This window comes from Lynx canadensis, chromosome D2, assembly GCF_007474595.2.
Source record: "Lynx canadensis isolate LIC74 chromosome D2, mLynCan4.pri.v2, whole genome shotgun sequence".
Lineage (NCBI taxonomy): Eukaryota > Metazoa > Chordata > Mammalia > Carnivora > Felidae > Lynx > Lynx canadensis.
In genome coordinates, this window is record NC_044313.2 from 13,723,496 (window position 1) to 13,746,364 (window position 22,869).

At 41.0% G+C, this 22,869-nt stretch overlaps 1 protein-coding gene across 1 annotated transcript in view; it reads left to right on the forward strand.

Moving 5' to 3' along the window:
• Nucleotides 1-22,860, forward strand: part of PDZD8 (PDZ domain containing 8) — a 72,828-nt gene extending 49,968 nt beyond the window's left edge. Inside the window, exons 4-5 of the mRNA XM_030333995.1 lie at nucleotides 14,289-14,451; nucleotides 18,291-22,860. Coding sequence (XP_030189855.1) covers nucleotides 14,289-14,451; nucleotides 18,291-20,485 — 2,358 coding nt within the window. The 3' untranslated portion in view covers nucleotides 20,486-22,860. The remainder of the gene's footprint in view (nucleotides 1-14,288; nucleotides 14,452-18,290) is intronic.
• Nucleotides 22,861-22,869: the final 9 nt, after the last annotated feature.

Below are 22,869 nucleotides of genomic sequence, written 5' to 3' on the forward strand. Positions count from 1 at the left end.
GATCTCGAGGTGTGTGAGTTTGAGCCCCATATTGGGCTCTGGCTGACGGCACAGAGCCTGCTTGGGATTCTCTCTCTTGCCCTCCACTGCTTGTGTTCTGTCTCTCTCTGTCTCTCAAAAATAAACAAACATCAGGGGCACCTGGGTGGCCCAGTCGGTTAAGCATCCAACTTCAACTCAGGTCACGATCTTGCAGTTTGTGGGTTTGAGCCCCGTATCAGGCTCTGCCGACAGCTCAGAGCCTAGAGCCTGCTTCGGATTCTGTCTCCCTCTCTCTCTGCCCCTTCCCCACTCGTGTTCTCTCTCCCTCTCCCTCCCTCCCCCTCTCTCTCTCTCTCTCTCTCTCTCTCTCTCTCTCTCAAAAATAAATAAATGTTTAAAAAAAAGTTTTTTAGGGGGCGTCTGGGTGGCTCAGTCAGTTAAGCATCTGACTTTGGCTCAGGTCATGATCTCACAGTTTGTGAGTTCAATCCCTGTGTCGGGCTCTGTGCTGACAGCTCAGATCCTGGAGTCTGCTTTGGATTCTGTGTCTCCCTCTCTCTCTGCCCCTCCCCCACTGTGCTCTGTCTCTATCAAAAATAAATGTAAAAAAAATTAAAAACGTTTTTTAATAAAAATATTTAAAAAAAAAAAAGAACTTCTTAGGACTAAAGAGTGTGAATGTCATAGCATAGAAAAAAGCCTAGATGGTCTGTAATTAATAATATAGTTTTAGAACATTTAAGGAGTAGTAGTGTAGGGGACTAAACTGAGATCTCTAGCACTCACTTTTGTATTTTACTATAAATGTGAAGTTCTGTCATTTACTAATTGAAGATACTTTAAAAATGTATAGGCTGAAAGTGAAACTAGGTTGAAGTTTTTATCTTACACGGGCCCAGGGGAAAGGACAGCAATGACCACACTTAACTCCTGTGTCCTATGAAGTCAGTCTTTTTAATATTTCCATAAGGTGCTGTGTATTTCTCCACATAAATACTGAGCATGACTGGTTCAAAGTGGCTTTGGGACAGCTGTGTTTCTCATTTGTAAGCATGTTAATTTACACTGATATTGAATCATACTAGACAAATAGGTGGTTATATTTGAAAGTTGCTTATATATAAACAGTATGCTCTATACTAGAAGAGATAAGAATGTTTTATTAATCATTGTAAATAAGACTACTTCTGGGTAATTCATTATATTTCTCTAAAGGTTATCAAGTGACTCGTAGCATATGGACAGATGGCTCATTTTCTAAATGAATGATGTGTGAATGATCTTTCATTCATGTATAGTATAAACTGATCAACACTGAGAATGTCACATAAGCCTAAGTGGGAAACTGTGGAGCATAAGGAAGTGTAGGTGTCATGAAGTAGAATTTTAGTTTCTGTGTGATACACTCATTTGTGAAATTTGAGGAAATGCATATTTAACAATAAAGTCAGCAGTTTCCATAAGATAAAAGTGGTATGTTTGGAAATTGGTAGGAGCTATATATTTTTGCCCCTATAAGAAGACATTCAGAAAGCTATAAAGAAAACTGCAAAAATCAACCATAATCCCACTACCTAGGGAGACTGCTGTTAACTTTTTAGGAGAACTTTATCGAGGCGCATGGGTGGCTCAGCCGGTTGAGTGGCCAGTTTTGGCTCAGGTCATGATCTCCCATTTCGTGAGTTTGAGCCCCACATGGGGCTCACCGCTGTCAGCACAGAGCCCGCTTCCACATCCTCTGTCCCCCTCTCTGCCCCTCCCTCTAGCTCTCTCTCTCAAAAATAAGTAAACATTAAGGAAAAAAAAAAAAACCTTTATAAACACAAACACACACTGTATTCACAGGTTATGCCTGTGGTTTTTCTTTTTTAAGAATAAAAGGAGATCATGTGTTTTATAACCTGCCTTCTTTTCTACTTAACAGTATACTGAGAGCCAATTTTTATTTCCATATACGTGTGTTACTGTTTTTATTTCTGCATGATACTGCACTGTGTGCCAAAATTTATGTAACCAATTGCTTATTGATGAACATGTAGACTTTTCCAGTTTTTTTATGTTGTAAAGAAGTCTGTAATGTCTCTGCAAGTATATTCACACACACCCATTCTTTTAAGTTTATTTATTTTTGAGAGAGAGAAAGTATAGGCCGGAAGGGGGCAGGGAGAGAGAGAGACAGAATCCCGAGTAGGCTCCATGCTATCAGAACAGAGCCCAACATGGGGCTCCAGCTCAAACCCTGAGATCGTGACCTGAACCAAGATCAAGAGTTATACCCTTAACCAACTGAGCCACCCAGCACCCCTCCAGTAAAACCTCTTTAAAAACAGTCCACAGAACTGGAGAGTGTGATGCTAAGTGAAATAAGCCATACAGAGAAAGACAGATACCATATGTTTTCACTCTTATGTGGATCCTGAGAAACTTAACAGAAACCCGTGGGGGAGGGGAAGGGAAAAAAAAAAAAAAAAGGTTAGAGTAGGAGAGAGCCAAAGCATAAGAGATTCTTAAAAACTGAGAACAGGGGCGCCTGGGTGGCGCAGTCGGTTAAGCATCCGACTTCAGCCAGGTCACGATCTCGCGGTCCGTGAGTTCGAGCCCCACGTCAGGCTCTGGGCTGATGGCTCAGAGCCTGGAGCCTGTTTCCGATTCTGTGTCTCCCTCTCTCTCTGCCCCTCCCCCGTTCATGCTCTGTCTCTCTCTGTCCCAAAAATAAATAAACATTGAAAAAAAATTTTTTTTTTAAATAAAAAAAAAAAACTGAGAACAAACTGAGGGTTGATGGGGGGTGGGAGGGAGGGGAGGGTGGGTGATGGGTATTGAGGAGGGCACCTTTTGGGATGAGCACTGGGTGTTGTATGGAAACCAATTTGACAATAAATTTCATATATTGAAAAAACAAAACAAAACAGTCCACAGGTTGCAGTTTGCTGAACCCTAATCTAAATAATTCTTTGGTCAGAGACTGCAAAAATAAAAGGCTAGTGGCACATATTTCAAAAATTGCATTCCAGCTAGAATAAAGTCCTTAGATTAGATAATAGTATTTTATCAATGTTAATTTTCTGACTTTGGTAATCATGCTGTGGTTTCAATAAAATGTGCTTATTAGGAAATACACACATTTAGGGAGTAGGGAGTAAAGGAGGCACTATGTGTGCAACTTACTTTCAGATGGTTCAAAAAAAATATGCAGAGAGAGGGAGAACCAAATGTGGCAAAATGTTAACAGTTGGGAAGTTTGGATTCAGGATAAAATGGAAACCCTTTGTCCTATTTTTGCATCTTTACCATAAGTTTGAAATTTCAAGATAAAAGGGTAAAAAAACAAATGTCTCTGAGACTCTAATAGTCCCTTCGTAAGATGTAAATTCCACCCCCACCCCCCACCCCCCTTGCAGAAGTACAGTGATAGCTTATGAAGCTGAGGGTTGACTTGGTGATTCAGAATCAGAGCTATTTGGCAAAGAAAGTTAAAAGGGCAACAGTGTTCCATTCTGTTGCTTCCATAATAACCTCAGACTTTTCAGAGGTTTTTATTTTACTGGAGTGGTTGTATAAAATTTAAATTAGTTTTGAATCAAAACATTCATTAATGGAGACTTCAGTCAGATTTAAAAGAGAAAAGAAACCTAAGTGTTTTGCAAGGTAGTCATTTGGATGTTATTACTTTCCTAACAGCCTTTGAACGTAGGCAGAAGATCATTTTTCATTTTTGTTCCTTAGATCTCTTTGGTCAGTTGTATTTGTATGATGGACTTTTTCAGCCTATTTCTAGATCTTTGTTGTCTTTTAGATGAGATGACCAAAGGATGCCGTCCTGATTTATCGTCTCGTTGCTTTAGAGACCAGGTGATCAGAGAGGTGGCCAAGCTGGCTTTCTGTTTTGAAGATTGAGGGGCCTCACTTACAGTTTTGCTCCAGAAAAGAGTCTTCCTCTTCCACCTGAGGAGAGATCATGGAAGTGCCTGGATTGTGCTAGTCCTTTATTCCTGCAGTTTCATTTAATTTTGACCACAACCGGTGTGGTAGATACTGGTATCCCCTTTATGCACTTAAGACCCACCGAGGCTAAATCCGTTGTCTGAGCTCACAGAACTAGTAAACGTTAGAGCCGAAGTTCAAACCCGATGCTGAATACAAGCCATCCAGACACTGCAGCTTTTCTTGGAGGAAGAATTTCGCCTCGGTCCCAGCGCTGAGGCGGCGCTGACTCCAATGCTGTTTTGTTTTGTTTTGTTTTGTTAACGCCCATTACGGGCTGGTTACTGAGAGTTGAGGCATTCTACTGATCGACTGTTTATGTGTAAAAATCCAAGCGAGAGAATTTAGGATTTATTTGCCGTACTATTCAAATATGCCCCTTTAAGAACTTTTTAAAAAAAATAATCGTTGTCATCATCTGGGACAGGGAGCATGAAAACTTCTGCACCAGTACTTGTCTTTACCTGACAGATTCTTGTTCATTTATCTGGCTGATGAGTTTAAAAACTGTTCTAATTTAAACATTTATGAAGTAGTTAAACTTTAACAACAGGTCTTGGTAAAGTTCTGTGGGGGAGGATTGTAATTTTAATGCCAAAAGATAAAAAGCAAGGTATTTGCCATTATTTCTGTCTCCTCCTTACACCTTCTGTGAAAAAGACAGTACGATTATGTACAAATTGTGAATCCTCTTTGCTCAGACAAGACAGTTTCAGAAAAGACAGCTTATAAATATGGTATCTCCTCGTTTCTGTTAGATGGTGGTAGACCCGAGTAGAAGGTGACTAAGAATTTAGTTGGGTCTTTGGAAGCATCAAACACAGTTATCCAGTAGTTGAGGGTCCCCTGGAATATTTCAGTTTGCATCTTCTGTGTTGTCAAAACTGCCTGTCCTTAAAAGTAGGTTGGGTTGGGGCACCTGGGTGGCTCAGTTAAGCATCTGACTTCAGCTCAGGTCACCATCTCGCAGTCCGTGAGGTCGAGCCCCGCGTCGGGCTCTGGGCTGACGGCTCAGAGCCTGGAGCCTGTTTCAGATTCTGTGTCTCCCTCTCTCTGCCCCGCCCCCGCTCATGTTCTGTCTCTCTCTCATTCAAAAATAAACATTAAAAAAAAATAAATTAAAAAAAAAGTACGTTGGATGGATACAGAATGACCCTTCAGAGAGTCAGTATTGTCTCCTCTTTTCCCCATGTTTCCGTTTTCATTCTAGAACCTGGAAGTTGTTTTATTAACTTCTCAGAATTCTAACTTACCGAAATGTGCTTAATAAGTAGAAATTGAGTAATAGTACTCTAGCTCTAACTCAGTCACTTCAGAATTGAGCCAGATGTTACTTGTGTTACTTTACGCTCAGGTGTGTTTGTGTGTTGAGGGAAGAGAAGGGAAAGGAAGAGAGGCGGAGGAGGAGGGAGAATGCCTGTGACGTGAGCAGATGCTTCTCCATGTGATAGGATCGTCAGCTATGTCGGCGGTGTTTTAAAGTCACGGATGGTGAAAATACAAAATCCGGCCCTCAATCTTCAATAGCGTTGTTGCTGCTTCCGGTTGAGACAGATGGCTGAGCTGTTGGTCCCCAGCCGTGTGAGTCATTCGTGCCCTGTAACCGTGAGCGAACCAGCCTGGCCTCTGGTGTTCAGGGAACCGACCAGACTGTCACAGCTCTGCCACATTCTGTGCTGAGCATGTTATACAGAAGTTGCCCGCGCAAACAGCTCAGTGACTTAATATAAAAGTTGTTCTGGTTTTAAAAATCTTGACCTTTCGATTGTAATTCAGAGTTTAGGGATAAATCTTCAATAATCTTAACCGTCTGGGTCCCTGAAACACAGAATTCAATTGCCAAGCCCCCAGAGCAAGCCACATAAAAGTGATCTATACAATGGCCCGTCAAAAATGGGGATTTTTAGTCACCCTCTGAGAATCTTAGCATGGAGAGTTGGGGCTACTCTGACCAAAGCATCTGTAGTATAGTCTCAAACACGGTGACTTTAAATTTTGTAAACTCCAGTGGCTTTCTGACAGAAATTATTGCTGCATTAGTAGAAGAGTTTCTGACGACAATTTTTAAAATTTAAATAATCCCAGAATATCCAGGGTATTCAGTTGGCGTAAACAATTCTACTTTCAGGCATGTAATTTCAAAAACTTCAGTGTATAAGCTAATTGTCTTTAGCATCTCTGTACTTGTTATTCTAATTCTATCCCTGCTTAGGATGTGTACCCAAGAGGGTACACGAGGGCCCCTCAAGAAGAATCGTGCACTTTCTGGGGTAATAGGAATGAGGAAGCCAGGCCAAACCATACGCGGTGGCAGGAGAAAGCAGGTCAAATCTCCGTAACCTGTGAGGAAGCGGGGGAAGCCAGAGAGCTGGCCTGGTGCAGAAAAGGTGTAGACAGAGGAAGACAGGGTAGGGGTGTTGACAGAAATGTGGAGTATCCCACATAAGCTGTGCTGTGGAGGCCCTGAGCCAGTCTGCGGAAACTCACAGTCAAAAGAGTGTATGTCTTCCATTTTTAAAAAATGTGGGCAGCAAAACCACTGCAGATCAACGCAGCAGCAGTAGAGTGCGGCAGTGAGTAGAAAATGCCCTTCCAAAGAGCGTTTCATGATGGGAACTGCACTGTGTAGACGGCTCCTTCTTCAAAGGCTTCCTCTTGTAGAGTCAGATGCCCTTTGTCCCCTAGCTGTCTCCCATCGCCATGCTTCTCAAAAAAGCAGGCTCCCGTAGGAAGCTCTTCTGTTGTTTCAGACCATCACCGCCCGAAGCGGGCCACTTCTGCTCTGGCCACCCGAACGGAGCCGTATTGAGTCGAGTGTCCCTTCGTTGTTAAACCCTGTGGTCCTGGGTCCTCGGTGGACCTTACCCACTGCACGGGAAGGGGAAGGAAGGGAGACGCGGGCAGTAAGTTTCAGTCTGCCCCGATAGGTGGGGAGGAAGTAGTCCACGGAGCTTTCCCGCCGGGTCGTGGCCCTGCAGCCGGGCGAGCAGCACCGCGAGGCTGAGCCAGCCTGGAGACTTGCAGCTAACACTTGTGTTGCCCACCTCAGACCTGTTTCTGTCCTTCTCACCACGTTGTCCATCATACGTAGGCATCGCCTTTCACAGTCACCCGTTACGGCGCCAGTTGCTCACCTCCACGGCACATTTCTCTGAGAAAAGCAAGAACTGTACGATCTTATTTTTAGAGCCTCAGTCTTCATTTAGCAACTTACGAAGTGCATCTTTCTCCGCATTCACATTTTGGTTAGGTAAATAAAACGTATCCATGGGAGAATTCTATTTTCAGACTCCTTCAGACTCCGTCGGCCATTTTATGGCCTTGGGTTTTAGGTTTAGAGTACTTGAGCTTTGGAGATTTGGATCATCTACATCAGTGACCTATAAAAAGGCAGAGCACTTACTGAATGGTTTACAAATATATGATCTTTATGAAACTTTTTTTGTGAATGGTCTGTTTTACAGCAAATAAACGTTGAAGCAATTTGAAACATTTTTAAACATTTGACTGTTTAGATTTTTTTTTTTTTTACGGGAAAAAACCTTCCTCTTTGGGCTGGTATTCGTGAAACTGGGTGTTTTTTTAAGAGGTTTGAATGGATCAGTGTGGATTAAATATTATTCATATTCAAGACTGCAGTCACATTATAGTATTAAGTAGTTCATCCAAATGCTCCTTAAACCATAGTTTCCGTTTGTTAACTTTGAGCATCTTGGGCATAAAATTGGTGGTCGAATTGATATTATGCCTCTTTCTTTTGAAAGGTCTTTTAGTTGAATGAACCAAGATTCCTTCCCTCTTTACATAGACTGAACTTGTCAAAGAACTGGAATACTAAACTTTCGTTTCTTCAGACATGCTTGCTAGCTTGCACCTGCTCCCTTCAGACCCGCTGCTCTCCTTGTTAGATACATTCATTGCCTCCAGTCCTGACCCAGCCTGATTAACTATTAATCCTGCAAGTGTCAAATTAAATTTTTTAGGAGTGCCTTCCTTGCTCTCTAAATGTCAGTTAAGTGATTCCTCTTAAATCACACATGTATGATGGTAATTATTTGTTCATACCTACCTATTCTGTTTCCTTGAGGCCAGGGAAGCTCATTTGTGTTGTTCAGGGCTGTACGTCTAGGCCAGGTGCCTAAGCATTTGAATGAGTAAGTGAATCAGTTGGTACGTTTCTTCCCATTACCTTTCTTTCTCAGTAGCTTTGCTATAGGTTTTGTTAAATGTGGTTTTTTTTTTAGGTCAACATCGATTTTTCTGGAAATGTTACTTGCATTTCATCTCGCAAAGAGGAGTTACAGAATACACCAATGTGAAGACCATTAGCATCTTTTAAAATTGTAATATGAGAAGAATTCTGATAGGAAAGGTATTGGTTACATTATGGACCAGGAAGACTGAGAATGGTCATTTGCATTTAAAAGCCTGCTGACAGAAGTTTCATTACGTACTGGCATTGTGTCCATATGTGTGCACATTGTTGTGTCATTTCTCCCATCCCTGCCCCGCTTGCTACTCTACTAAAAAAGCTGGGAAATAGTTCCTACAACGTCTTTTTCGGAAATTTATTTGCTGAAAGAATACCCAAAAGTATACCTGGTCACAGTAAATTAGGGTCTTTCACTTAGAGATCCTTTCTTGTGCTTCTGTTTTTGGGGGGTTTTTTTGTTTTATTTTTTTGGGGGGTTTTTTTGCTCAATGTTGAAAGCTTGTGTAGGAGAGAACAGTTTGTAAACGAGCTATATTGATATGTTATTAAAATGTATCTTCTTCTTAGCTATTGTATGAAATTATGTGCATGTTAGGAAGGGATTAAAAAATCAATATGTTGTTTTCCCCTCAGGTGAAAATACACCATCCCAGTTGGGTCCAAGAAAGGCTAGAAGGATGTCAGAGTATGAGAGCTCTTAAAGGCTATCTTGGTGTTTTTACTAAATTGCTCTCCACAAGATAGATGCACATACAGCTAGCATTTTTTAACCTGTGTCTTGACATTATTGGTAAAGTTAAATGCAGGCTCTCTGCAATCTTGTGTGTATTGACTTGTGATTCAGCTCATGTAATTGCTCTTTGGTTAGTATGCATCAGCAGTTCTTGACAGTTGATACACTTATTTTTGTATATAATTCAAAAAATGTGAGAAATAATATCTCTACTCCAGATGAAATCTACTTTTTTGGTTTTAACAAAATTCAGGCCGATTGACACAGGCTAAGCCACAGAGAAAACACTGTTTCCTACTTTTATGATGTATTTGTAGCTTTCCAGGTTAATAGATACAGCACTTTGAGTTTAATGAGATACTGTCTATGATAGTCTCTAACACAGTGCCTGGGAAGCTAGAACTGGTTTGGAACCGATGCCTACTACAACTAGCTGAAGCAAAAAAGAGGTACTTGTTCTGGGGATACCGTGGTGTTGCATGGGTGCCACAGGCAGGTGTGAGGGCCACTGTTCGTGGTTTTGTGGGTTAAGCCCTGCTTAGATTTTAGCAGGAGAGCAGTTCTGCCTTAGAGACAAATTGGAACCAGGAACTAAACCACTGTCAGACTTCTCTCTCCCTCTCCCTCTCCTTCCCTCCCTCCCTCCTTCCCTCTCTCTCTCCCTCTCCCTCCCCCTCTCTCTCTCCCTCCTCCTCTCTCTCTCCCTCCCCCTCTCTCTCTCTCAAAATAAATAAACATTAAAAAATCTTAAAAAAAGAAAAACTTCCCTTCAACTGAGCATTAAATAATTTGTAAACAAATGGATAGATGAATTTAAGAGCTAATCATAGAAGCCATACTTAACATAAATTCTACATTTAAAGTGAAAGCTGTGTTGTTGAAAGAAAAAAAAAAAAACCCAGGTAAAAAGTCTATACAAGACAGAAAATGGGATAATGCTCAGCTTTACAATAAACAATATCTATATTGTTATAATAATTGTAAATACCACTAATTTTTAGCTTTTACAATCAAACTTGATAGCTTAATTACAGTTTGAAAATTAATATAATAGCTATTCAATTTTGATGGTAGAGTTTTAGAAGGTAGAAGGTGTAAAGAGGAGAGGTGAGGAGAAAGATAGAAGTCTTAGTATCAGAAAGATGAAATAAATAGAAGTATACTGATTAAAATTGTAAAGAGGTTACATAGAACTAAAAATGATGTAACACTACTATAATTTGGGGAAAGGAATATGGGGCTGCATCCTTGTCTGTTACAGGAGGAAGTCAGCAGATTGTCTAAAATTTGATACATTCGGAAATAATGATGTGTTATCTAGAGAACAAAAAGTAATCCCTAAACAACTAAAAGAGTTGGAAGGTGGTTGCTGTGGTGTGGGAGTGAGGGGCTTGGAAAGAGAGGACTGTTGCATTTTGGTAGAAGTTATTTTGTGTATTTGATTTTTTTAACCATATGCATGTATTTGATAAAAATTAAAAGTTTATTCATATTCTTTTTTGATATAACAGTACATAAAACTAAAACTTGGGTTACTTTTTTTTTTAATGTTTATTTTTGAGAGCGAGAGAGAGAGAGAGCGAGAGAGAGAGAGACCATGAGTGGGGAAGGGGCAGAGAGAGAGAGAGAGAGGGAGACACAGAATCTGAAGCAGGCTCCAGGCTCTGAGCTGTCAGCACAGAACCTGACTCAGGGCTCGAACTCATCATGACCTGAGCCGAAGTTGGACGCTTAACCAACTGAGCCACCCAGGCGCCCCGAGTTACATTTTTAAGTGTTTTTTTTCCAGACACATTTTGTTCTTGCTTCTTACATTTATGTCTGGTTTAATCTTGTATCTAGAATGTAGTATTTCCAGCTATCTGTACTTAAGAGTCAGTATTCATTTGATTGACGTAAGTTAAATGGAAAAACTATCTAAATGTTGCTCTCCTTCCTGATTGACTTTAGGACCATCTATATTCATCCCAAGTTGTTCCTATTAAATTAAGTAAATTGGAAAACTAAGGGCTATCCAAATGAATTACCAGTAATCTAATAATATCTTTAAAAAGACATAAGTATCTTAAGACAAAAATGGTATATTGGTTTTATTCATTTTTGCTTTAATAGCTTTATTAAGGTGTACTTTAAATGCAGTAAATTCACCAGGTATACAGTTGGTGAATTTTGGTCATTGTATGCAGTCATATAACCTCCACCCTAATCAAGATGTAGAATATCCCCATTACCTTGAAAATTTTATTTGTGCTACTGTAGGCCCTCAGTCTGCAGTCTCCAGTCCCCAGTCCTTGACAAGTACTAATCTGCTTTCTGTCACTATACTTTTGCCTTCCCTAGAATTTCATACAAATTGAATCATAAGAGCATACGGTTTTTTGGGGTTTGGCTCCTTTCACTCCACATCTTTGAGATTTATCTATGTCATGTGTGCTGTATGTAGTAAGCCTTGAAATCAGAGAGTGTACAACCTGCATCCTTGTTCAATTTAAGGACGGGTTTGGTTAATTTAGGTCCTTTACCTCTCTTTGACTTTGCCTTTCCAAAGGCCTGTAGACATTTCCATTTGAATCTGTAGATAAATTTGGGAAGAATTGGCATCTTAACAGTAATGAGTTTTCCAGTTTGTGAATGTGGTATCTTTCTCCATTTATTTTGGTCTTCTTTAATTTTCCTTTGCAATGTTTTATAGTTTTTAGTATACAAGTCCTGCACACCTTTCATTAAATTTAACCCTAAATATTTTTTATGCTATTGTAAACAAATTTGGCCTATTTTTTTTTATTCTCTAATTGTTTGTTACCAATAGACACTCATTTGTCTTTTCTATATTGACATTGTAGTCTGTGACCTAATTTCACTTATTAGTTCTAATAGTTTTTTGTAGATTTCTTGGGATTACTCATGTATAAGATCATGTTATCTGCAAATAAAGACCATTTCTTTCTTCTTTCCAATCTTTATGCCTTTCCTTATGTTATCACCTTGCCTGTATCCTCTGGTATAATACGAGCAGAAATCCTTCTTTGTTCCTGATCTTAGGTAGAAAACCTTCAGTATTATGTTACTTGCAGATTTTTGTAGGTACCCACAATCAGGTTTAAGAGTTCCCTTGCTTTTCTAGTTCAGGACTTTTATCATGAGTGGATGTTGGGGGGTTTTTTTTGGTTGTTTTTTTTTTTTGTTTGTTTTATTATTTATAAATAATCCTGTTGAATTATTTACATGATTTTCTCCTTTGTTTTCTTAATATGTTAAATTATATTGGTTGATTCCTGGCTGTTTAAATCAACCTTAAGTTCCATGTTAAGAACAAAGAGTAAATCACAAAAAAAAAAAAAAAAAAGTACACATTCCCAGTGATAGTTTTTAAAATTTACAGTTCTCAGACTCATACAATTTAGTTTCTTGCCCATTTGGTACTGTTAACTTTCTGATATTAGAAAAAAAAATCACATTGTAAGCTTTAGCTTTGGCACTCTGTATATTAAAAATATATTTATGTTTGTGGATTTGAAAGAATGCATTCTTAAGGGCTTAAGTGAAAAAACACTATTAACATTATAAGGTAATTATTTATTATATCATAAGGCAAAAATTGGGCAAATGTTTTTTGGAGATTCTAATACATACGTTTTTTGGAAGGGTTGTTTTTTGTTTGTAAACCTTTAGATAATCAAAAACTTGACTTCATTTCCCAGTTCTTTTATTTTTAAAAAAATTTTTTTTTTCAACGTTCATTTATTTTTGGGACAGAGAGAGACAGAGCATGAACGGGGGAGGGGCAGAGAGAGAGGGAGACACAGAATCGGAAACAGGCTCCAGGCTCTGAGCCATCAGCCCAGAGCCTGACGCGGGGCTCGAACTCACGGACCGCGAGATCGTGACCTGGCTGAAGTCGGACGCTTAACCGACTGCGCCACCCAGGCGCCCATTTATTTTTGGGACAGAGAGAGACAGAGCATGAACGGGGGAGGGGCAGAGAGAGAGGGAGACACAGAATCGGAAACAGGCTTCATTTCCCAGTTCTTGAGGATAATGTGATTAAGATTCTCCTTAATCTAAAAGCAACTCTGCAAAATCTGTTAACATCCATATTAAAAAACAATTTCCAGGGACTCCTGGGTGGCTCAATTGGTTAAGTGTCCAGCTTCGGCTCAGGTCAGGATCTCGCGGTTCATGAGTTTCAGGAGTTCAAGCCGTGCAGAGGGCTGTCCACTGTTAGCACAGAGCCTGCCCCGGATCCTCTATCCTCCTCTGTCTCTGCCCCTCCCCTGCTTGCACTCACTCTCTCAAAAATAAACAAACCAAAAAACCCAAACAGTTCCAGTAAGGTCTCTCTTATTGGCCAACACCATTAGGTAGGAGAATTAAATTTCTAGCTTTTAAGTGGAATTTATTTATTAAAGCAATACAGACAGTGTTATATTTGGATATCAGCAGGTTATTTGGCAAAGACCCTCATGAGATATCTTGAAGACCAGAACTGAGAAACACAGGCTAAATGACAATACAATTAGACTGATCTGTAATTTATTTAATAAACACAGATTGAATTCTTGTCATCTTGAAAGGATGCGGCATTCAGTTTTTTTTTTTAATCAGTAATTTGAATGAGGATAGATAACATGTGGTGTTGTCTTTTTAGTTCACAGATAATGTGAATCTGGGACACATTGATAAATTGGGTGACATTTGTTTAGAAAACAAAATGATCTTGATGAGTTAGAAAAGGATATCTCATTAATAAGATACCTCTTAAAAAATTTTTTTTTTCAACGTTTATTTATTTTTGGGACAGAGAGAGACAGAGCATGAACGGGGGAGGGGCAGAGAGAGAGGGAGACACAGAATCGGAAACAGGCTCCAGGCTCCGAGCCATCAGCCCAGAGCCTGACGCGGGGCTCGAACTCACAGACCGCGAGATCGTGACCTGGCTGAAGTTGGACGCTTAACCGACTGCACCACCCAGGCGCCCCAATAAGATACCTCTTAATAAAACAAATGTAAACTCTTTTCTTTTGCCCTCCCAAAGATAATTTAACAATACATCATAAAAACATCTAATGACACAGAAGATATTTCCCATTATGTTTCACAACAAGATTTAGAGGCGCCTGGCTGGCTCAGTTGGTGGAGCATATGACTCTTGATCTCAGGGTCATCAGTTCGAGCCCCACACTGGGTATGGAGCCTACTTTAAAAAATTTTTTAAAAACACAAGATGTAGAGTTACATTCACAACGGGATCTCAATTTTTTATTAAGTACAACATAGGTAGCAGTTCTGGATGGTATCGTTAGGTGTGGGTTAATGTTTTCTCACTCCCCTTCCGTGAGCTCATTGACTGTTTTCATTTTTTTCTCTTTATCAAAGGTTGAATTAATAAAGGGGAATTTACAGAGTGTTGGACTTACGCTTCGTCTTGTCCAGTCAACTGACGGGTATGCTGGGCATGTCATAATTGAGACTGTGGCCCCAAACTCACCTGCTGCACTCGCAGACCTTCAACGGGGAGACCGACTCATTGCTATTGGAGGTAACTGTGCTGATATGCAACACACTTTACATTCATAGAGAAATTAGGAAATGTGGGAGTTTTCCCTATCTTCATTCTATGAGCCTGTTACTTTTATATTGGAAAGAGAAGGACTTTATTCATAAAAATCTGAAGGGAGCACATATGACATTTTAGTCCTAATTATACATTTTAGTCCTAGTGTATAAATCTTTAAAAGACTTCATCTTTAGACCACTCATCTGTAAACTTCTCTAATTTTCCTTTCTTTCCCACCTTCTATTCCTCTAACGTTTATTGAATATGAAAGAAAGGGCGGGTCAACAATTACTTCTGTATCATCTCCACCTTAACTACTGTAGGGCTAAGACTGACAGTATTAGCACTATGACCCTCATCACTTAGGACTAGATAATGAACAGGAGAGAGATTAATAGTCCTTGTCCAAGAGGGCACACTTGAACTATCCTATGGCCCCATATTGATGGCTCTATATTGTCCCTGATGGGCCAGCCATGGCCAGCCATTTGTTAATGTGCTGTCATTAGAGTACAGCCTAAATCACTATTGCTGGTGGAAGAATGTGTCACCTGCATGCCTTCCTGTCAGTTGAACTGGTCACTGCATAAACTTTGTTGATAGGCAGATTATTTGGGTATTTATATAATACATATATAATACACATTTATGAATAAGTAGTAGGACTCACTGTACAGACCAACGGGGAAAAAGTCCAAACCTTTTCCGACCTTTGTAGTACCTCTCCCCTACCGCCGCCCCATTCTAGGCTTGTCAAGAGATTTCTTAAACGCGTGGTTGGTCACAGCTGAGCTTCTAAAGACAATGTGGTATCTTTCTCTGACAGCTAAGATAATAAACAAGGTAGATCGGTTCCTAAAGCAAGTTTTTTAGTTACATGTCAACGAAACTCTGCCTTCGATTCAAATCCATCATGACAGTAAAATAATGAAAATCATTTAGTTGCACACCTAGAAGCCCAACTAAGTCAGTGTTTTCACATGGAGATCCTCTGATCACGTCATAAACAGCACTTCTCAACCTTCTTGTGTATTCCAGTCACCGAGACATGGTGTTAAAATATGGATTCTGCTTCAGTGGACCTCGAGGGGGCCCCAAGATTCTGCATTTATAACAAGTCCCCAGATGCCACTGCTGGGTCATCGGCACTTAGGATATCAAAGCCATAAAACAGACCTCCTCTGTTAAAATAGTTGTTTAACAGAAACATAGCAGCTTATTCTCCCTCAGCTAAAAACTGTAATTCAGTATAATTTTTTTATATCCACACATACTTGTTCTGGTTTCACCTACAGGATATATATTTTTTTCCTCTGTGTCCTTTTATGAAAGGTTTTCAGTTACATATGTAGTAAATATTATCAAAAATAAATAAATCCAAGCAATATAAATGTATACAGAGTGAAAAACAGAGGTCACCCTTTATAGCTAACATTTGTAAAAACAAAATATTTACTGAGGTAAGGGGCAGGTATAATACACATTTATGGTTTATAGTGATACTTTGCTTATATGGGTATATAATTTTTTTAAATATTTAGTAATGGGATTGGCGTAGTTGAAATAAGATTGGCAAAATGCTTATTATATTTGAAGTATGATGATGGAGTTCATTTTTCTTGTTTCTGTTTTTCTTTTTTCTCTGCTTTTGTGTATATTTGAAACATAGCAAAAGAAAAGGAATCCAGATTTGGCCAATTAGTCCTGGAGGAACAGTGGTTGTCTCCACAAAGGTCCCGGTGGTTGGGGCAGAGATGAGGGCAGGTGTTAAGTCACAAAGAACAAGTTTAGATTGAAGTTTTCCCTACTGCAGCTCACCAGGTGGACCTGTGTTTCATTTCCGACTACGATTTTGCTGGAACTTAGTGTGGTTAGAGGGAAAGAGCAGCCTGGATGAATCATGAAGAGCCACATTAGAAAGCTTTGCGTTTCAGTGGATGAGTTCATATGCTAAAGATTTTTGAGCCAAAGCTTTAGGAAAAGTGGGGAGCACTATGTGTGGTGATTAAGACAGGGAAGGTCTGTGGGGTGCAAATTGGGTTAATGGGGAAGCTGGCAGGTTGATTCCCATAAGACAGGAGAATGAGAAGGTCATAGAGGGCTTTTAACTATGCTGCAGTTGTCGTGTCAATCAACATCCAGGTGCTGATCTCCAGAAGTAGTGAGGGATGTAGGACTAGAGTGAAGAAGAGGGGAGAGCAACCCGAGAAACCACTGCGGTGAACGTGATTCAGGAAGACAGCGAGAAGGAAGGGAACTGTGTCAGACGAAACCATGAGGACGTTTGCGTACAAGGAGCAGATACAGGTGGAGAAAAAGAAAGCAGAGATGGTCAGAACCGAATTGGGAAAATCAAGAAAAAGGTTTTATTTTTTTAATGTTTATTTTTGAGGGAGAGTCAGAACACGAGTTGGGGGAGGAGCAGAGAGGGAGGGAGACACAGAACCCGAAGCAGGCTCCGGGCTCAGAGCTGTCAGCACAGAGCCCGATGCGGGGCTCAAACCCACAAGCCTTGAGATCATGACCTGAGCCACCCAGGCGCCCCAAAAAAAGTTTTAAAGGAGAAGGAAAAGAAAACTACGAGCCAGGATAGCTGCTGGAGCAAAGTTCTGAAGGAGATGGGGAGTAGGGTCCAGAGTGCAAGTCTGATCCGTCCTCACAGATGGGTTCTTAGTAAAAATGGGAGCGAGAAAACATGGCTGCTTGTTGATCTCTTCAGGAAATAAGGAGAGGTCACCTACCAAATAAAAGATCTTGGCGGGGGGCGGGGGGGGGGGGCTGGCTGGTGCTAGGGAGATGGAGCTGGCAAGCTGGCTCAGAACACCAGGTGACAGAAGAGGAAAGGGGCAGGGCAAAAGAATCCGAAATCTTGATGTGAACCTCAGTGAACTCTTGAGACTAGTACTGGGGAGAAAAGCAAGTGGTGTCAGGAGACCAGCTGAATCAGGAGAGCAAAGGAGAAATGACTGGGCCTGGAAATCACCTCAGAACATTCAGTTAGCAGACAGGATCGTAAGAGGTGGGAAATAGGAGATTGTGGGTAGGGATTAACTGCAAGTGAAAGACTGCTGTGTGGAAAATTCCAAGTGATAACCAGGTCTAAAGCATGGTCTTGCCTGGGCAGCTGATGTAGGAGAGGATCTAGGTTGAGGAACTCTGTGGTCAGGTTGTTAGATGGGGTGATGTTACTCTGATGTATTTAGGGTGGCCCTAAGACCTTTGGAAAGCAAAGACCCCTTCTCCCCTTTTCTAAGTCCTACAGAAAGGGGTAGCTTGGATAAGTACCGTTTGGGGCAGGATGGGAAGAGGGCGGGAAACAGAGAGCCTTAAAGATAACCTAGATGAGAAGACTAGAGAAGCTACTAGCTTTGATTGTCTCAGGGATGGGACAGTATGGTTGCAAAATAGAGGCAAAAGGGAGATTTTTCACTCTAAGTCTTTCTATACCTTTTGAATTCCAAACTGTTAATGCGGCACCTGTTAGAACATAATAAAAGGAAAATTTAAGCTCATACTATTGATGCAGATAGTAACCAGCTTGTTTAACTTTAAAGCAATTTGTGCCTTCCCTGTTCTTTCTGATCCTGACAAAAAGCTTAGTTTGATGGGTAGGGTTAATAAAAATATGTGAAAGGGCCCGCTGTTCATGATAAAGTATTTTTGCTAAATTTACTTCAAGCATTGGTCTCAGAATTTGATCGTGCGGCACAATTACGTATTGCTTTTCCATAATCCTGAAATGATGGCAGTTCGATTCAGCAGAGTTAGGTGATTTTCATTGCAGTAATTTACATATTTTCCCTTTTAAAATCTTTCAACAGGTGTGAAAATCACCTCTACCCTGCAAGTGTTGAAGCTGATCAAGCAGGCCGGCGACCGGGTCCTGGTGTATTACGAAAGGCCCGTCGGCCAGGGCGCGGCCCTGCAGGATCATTTCGGACAGCTGGAGGAACACTTCCTGTCGGCCTCATGCCCACCGAACTATGAGGAGGAGACACCTGCCTTGGCAGCGGATGCTGAGAACAGAGATTTGGACTCTGAATTTGAAGACCTGGCAGGTGATGTCCGAGCACAAACTGAGCTCAAAGATGAGGCACCGTCATTAAGTCACAGTCCCAAACGTACTCCAACAACACTTTCTGTTAAACCCCTTGGAACGATATCACCGGTTTTAAACCGTAAATTAGCTGTAGGAAGTCACCCACCCCCACCAAAACCTCCGTGCAAAGAAGGAAATAAACCCTCAGCCCTAAAAGCTTCTGAGGTAACAGACCCAACGCAAGTGTCAAAACCCACCCAAGGATCCACTTTCAAACCACCCGTCCCACCACGACCACAGGTGAAAGTCCCTTTGCCTTCTGCCGACGCCCCGAGTCAGACAGAACCAGATGTGCCCGCAGAAAAGCCAGAAAAGGTGCTGCCTCCTCCTCCTGCAGATAAACCTGCTGAGAAGCAAGCAAAAACTACAGATCACACGGAAGACGCGGCTGCATCGAAGCAGTTTTTAGCAAAGCAAGACGTGGTGAGAGATTTTCCATCAGAAAGTTCCTGCCCTCCCAAGGACAGTTCAGATGACCCCCAGACATGGGAATCGTCAGAAATCCCTTACCGAAATAAGCTAGGAAAATGGACCAGAAGCAGAGCAACCTGTCTCTTTGACATAGAAGCCTGCCACAGGTACTTAAACGTTGCCCTGTGGTGCAGGGATCCCTTCAAGTTAGGGGGTCTTATCTGTCTGGGGCACGTTAGCTTGAAACTTGAAGACGTGGCTCTAGGATGTCTGGCGACATCAAACATGGAATACTTTTCAAAGTTCCGACTGGAAGCCCCCTCACCTAAGGCGATGGTCACGAGAACCGCCCTGCGCAGTCTGAGTGTGCAGAAGGGATTCAATGACAAATTTTGCTTTGGTGACATTACTATTCACTTCAAATACTTGAAAGAAGGAGAGCCAGACCACCCTGTAGTCCCTAACTTAGAGAAAGAGAAAGACCTCCATTTGATCGAAGAGGTTCCTGCCCTACCCAAAGAGGAGCATCTCGTTGGACAGATGGGCTTGACAGAAAACAAACATAGTTTCCAGGATACTCAGTTCCAGAACCCAACTTGGTGTGATTACTGTAAGAAAAAAGTGTGGACTAAAGCTGCCTCCCAGTGTATGTTCTGTGCTTACGTCTGCCATAAAAAATGTCAGGAAAAGTGTCTAGCCGAGACTCCTCTCTGCGGAGCAGCTGATAGGCGGATAGACCGGACCCTGAAAAACCTCAGGCTGGAAGGACAGGAAAGCTTCTTAGGCCTGCCTCCTCGTGTCGATGCTGAAGCTAGCAAGTCAGTCAACAGAACAACAGGTTTGACAAGACATATTATCAATACGAGCTCCCGTTTGCTAAATCTGCGCCAGGTCTCTAAAACTCGCCTTTCCGAACCAGGAACTGAGCTGGTGGAGCCTTCACCAAAACACACACCCAACACATCCGACAACGAAGGCAGCGACACAGAGGTGTGTGGTCCGAACAGTCCTTCTAAACGGGGAAACAACACAGGAATAAAGTTGGTGAGAAAGGAGGGTGGTCTGGACGACAGCGTTTTCATTGCAGTTAAAGAAATCGGCCGCGATCTGTACAGGGGTTTGCCTACGGAGGAGAGGATCCAGAAACTTGAGTTCATGCTGGATAAACTGCAGAATGAAATTGACCAGGAGCTGGAACACAATAATTCCCTTGTTAGAGAAGAAAAGGAAACAACCGATACAAGGAAAAAATCACTTCTTTCTGCCGCTCTGGCGAAATCAGGTGAAAGACTACAAGCCCTGACACTTCTCATGATCCACTACAGAGCAGGCATTGAAGATCTGGAATCTTTAGAAAGTCTGTCTTTAGACCAGCCCTCCAAAAAAATAAGCAAGTACACAGATGATACAGAAGAAGATCTTGATAATGAAATAACCCAGCTGATCGACTCCCAGCCATTCAGCAGCATATCAGAGGGCTTGTTTGGCCCATCCGAGTCTGTTTAACAGACAGCCCGCTTAAATACTCTCAAGTGATTGGGGAAAAGTCGCATCTAAAGTACCACAGATAAACCACGTTTTAAACCCTCTTACAAAGCACTTCGGCCCACTGCTCCACAGTCATTTGCTTGCGTAGGAACCAGAGTGAAAAAGGTGGTTTTCCAGCGAAAACATGACCAGCTCACTAAAATGGTTGTTTCGGATTACATTTATAGCTATGCTTTTTTGGGTTTATACTGGGAATTTATTTTTACTAATTTATTTTTAACTTTTTCTAATTATGTAATTATGTAAGCTAACTTTTCATGTTTATGTATGTGTGATGTCTCGTGTTATTTTTCTTCATCTTAGTTTCTGAATTAGTGTTATGTAGGATACTGTCCAAATTCTTGAACTGTTTTCATTTCCATCACGGTTCTAACGAGTTTGCTGCCCAGATTGACAACGGCAATCACTGAGGGAACAGGTTTTGAATCTTTGTGTTAGGAAGTTTATCATCTCCACTTGCTCGAGATTTTTGTTGTTTTGGGGCTTGGGGGGGGGGGGGGGGGTTGTTTTTGCCAAATGTAACAAAAGCCGATGCTGTGGCTTTAGTCAGTTACACTGATTTAGTATTAAAAAAAGAAAAAAAGAAAAAACAGTTACATATATTGCTTGCTTTCTATCCTGTGAATTTTTTTCTAGTTTTTGTGCAGTTTTAGTGAGAATATAGTTATTAATTTGAAGAGGTTGCATTGCAAAACAAAATGTAATAGGGAATAAAGAATGCAGTTGGGCAAGAATTTTTTAGACAAGATCACTAAACAGTAACTGGTAGGATTTTGAAATCTAATCTTTTAAAAGGTTGATTGATGCTTTCTCCTTTTAAATGGAAGTTCTGAACATTTATGATTTTTTTTTTTCCATCTTTAGTTCTCCCATGGGAAATAAAGCATGTCAAGGATGAAGTTTCAGAGGCCTGTTCTTAAAATGACCGTGTTGATAACTGACTTTGGCTGTTTTGTTTTAGAAACCTTTTCTTGCGGGAGGATGTTGTGAAGGAGAGGAATCACGCAAGATAGATTTATTTATCGCTTCTCTGACCTGCTGCAGGTTAAAGGAGTAGTGATTCCTCCAGGTGCTTCTGCAGTGCTGTCTTCGTTTAAAAAATGAAAACAAAAATTAACAGTACAGTACATAGGACTTGGGGTCAGTTCTCTGATGACAAGGATCTATTTGGATACTCGGTCCATCGTGTAGACCCCAGTAACGCATGGCCACTATCAGTTATACCATAGAAGTTCTGGCCTTTTATAGGTCTATTTTCCTTCTGTAGGGAACTACTCTGATAATTGATCCATAGTAGAAACTGGCATGATAATTTTGAATCTAGATGGGACAGTTTTGATGGCATAGTAAATTAGTAAGGGTTCTGGTCCAGGTCTCCAGCCTAGGACTCCAGATGAAAGTTTAAGTTCAAACTCTTCCAGTGGCCACGAGTGAACTAAGCACAAGAGTGTTCTGTGCCAGTCTCCCCCGCTCCGAAGTAGGAACAGACAATACTAACTACCTCACAGGATCATCGTGAGGAGAACAGAATGGCAAAAGTGCTCCGAACAGTAAAAAGCTATTCAAAAAGAGTACGACTCTTACGGAGCACAGAAACATGTTTGAGGGTAGAAAAGTTATTCCACTTTTAGAATCAATGGCCAGTTCTCATTCTTGCTGTTTTTTATGAAGTGAAATATTAGGAAATATGTTTATTGGCCAAGTTTATAGAACAAAAGTCTGTGTATCCCGTTTTGTTTAGTTAAGCATGCTTGCATTTTAAATGAACGCTGCTGTAGAAGTCTTTATACACCAACTTCTCTGAAAGCTAAAAATGGTTCTGTAACATGCTTGAAACAGTGTGCCCAACGTAATTACCAACTTTTATCTTATAAAGAAATAACTTACCAGTGATAACCTGGAAGGTCAGTGTCTGTAAGTGGCTGGTGTTGATGGACGGATGACACCACAGAAGCTTTAGTGACAGCCAGGCATGCTGCTGAAGCTGGTGCGTTTGAAAAGAGCTGCAGGAATAACGCAAAATCTTGGTTTCCTAAAAATCTCCTGTTTCAAAAGTATTTAACTCTGTAGAACCACAATTATGAAAAGCTCGGTAATGCTGCTGATTATATTTGTAAAATCTACCTTTAATGTAGTGCAATATTTTTATATCTACTGAGGTAGTGGCATCACGGCTGTACTTGAGTGCAGGGGAGGGGGGGTCACTACAAGCAGCCTAGGGGTAGTGAGGGGTAAGGCTTCTGAAATAATTGTATTCTATTACATTCCTGATGTAATCTTGCTGCCATGCTATGTTATCAATAGCTAAAAATAAAAAGAACTACCACAGAAAACAAGAATAT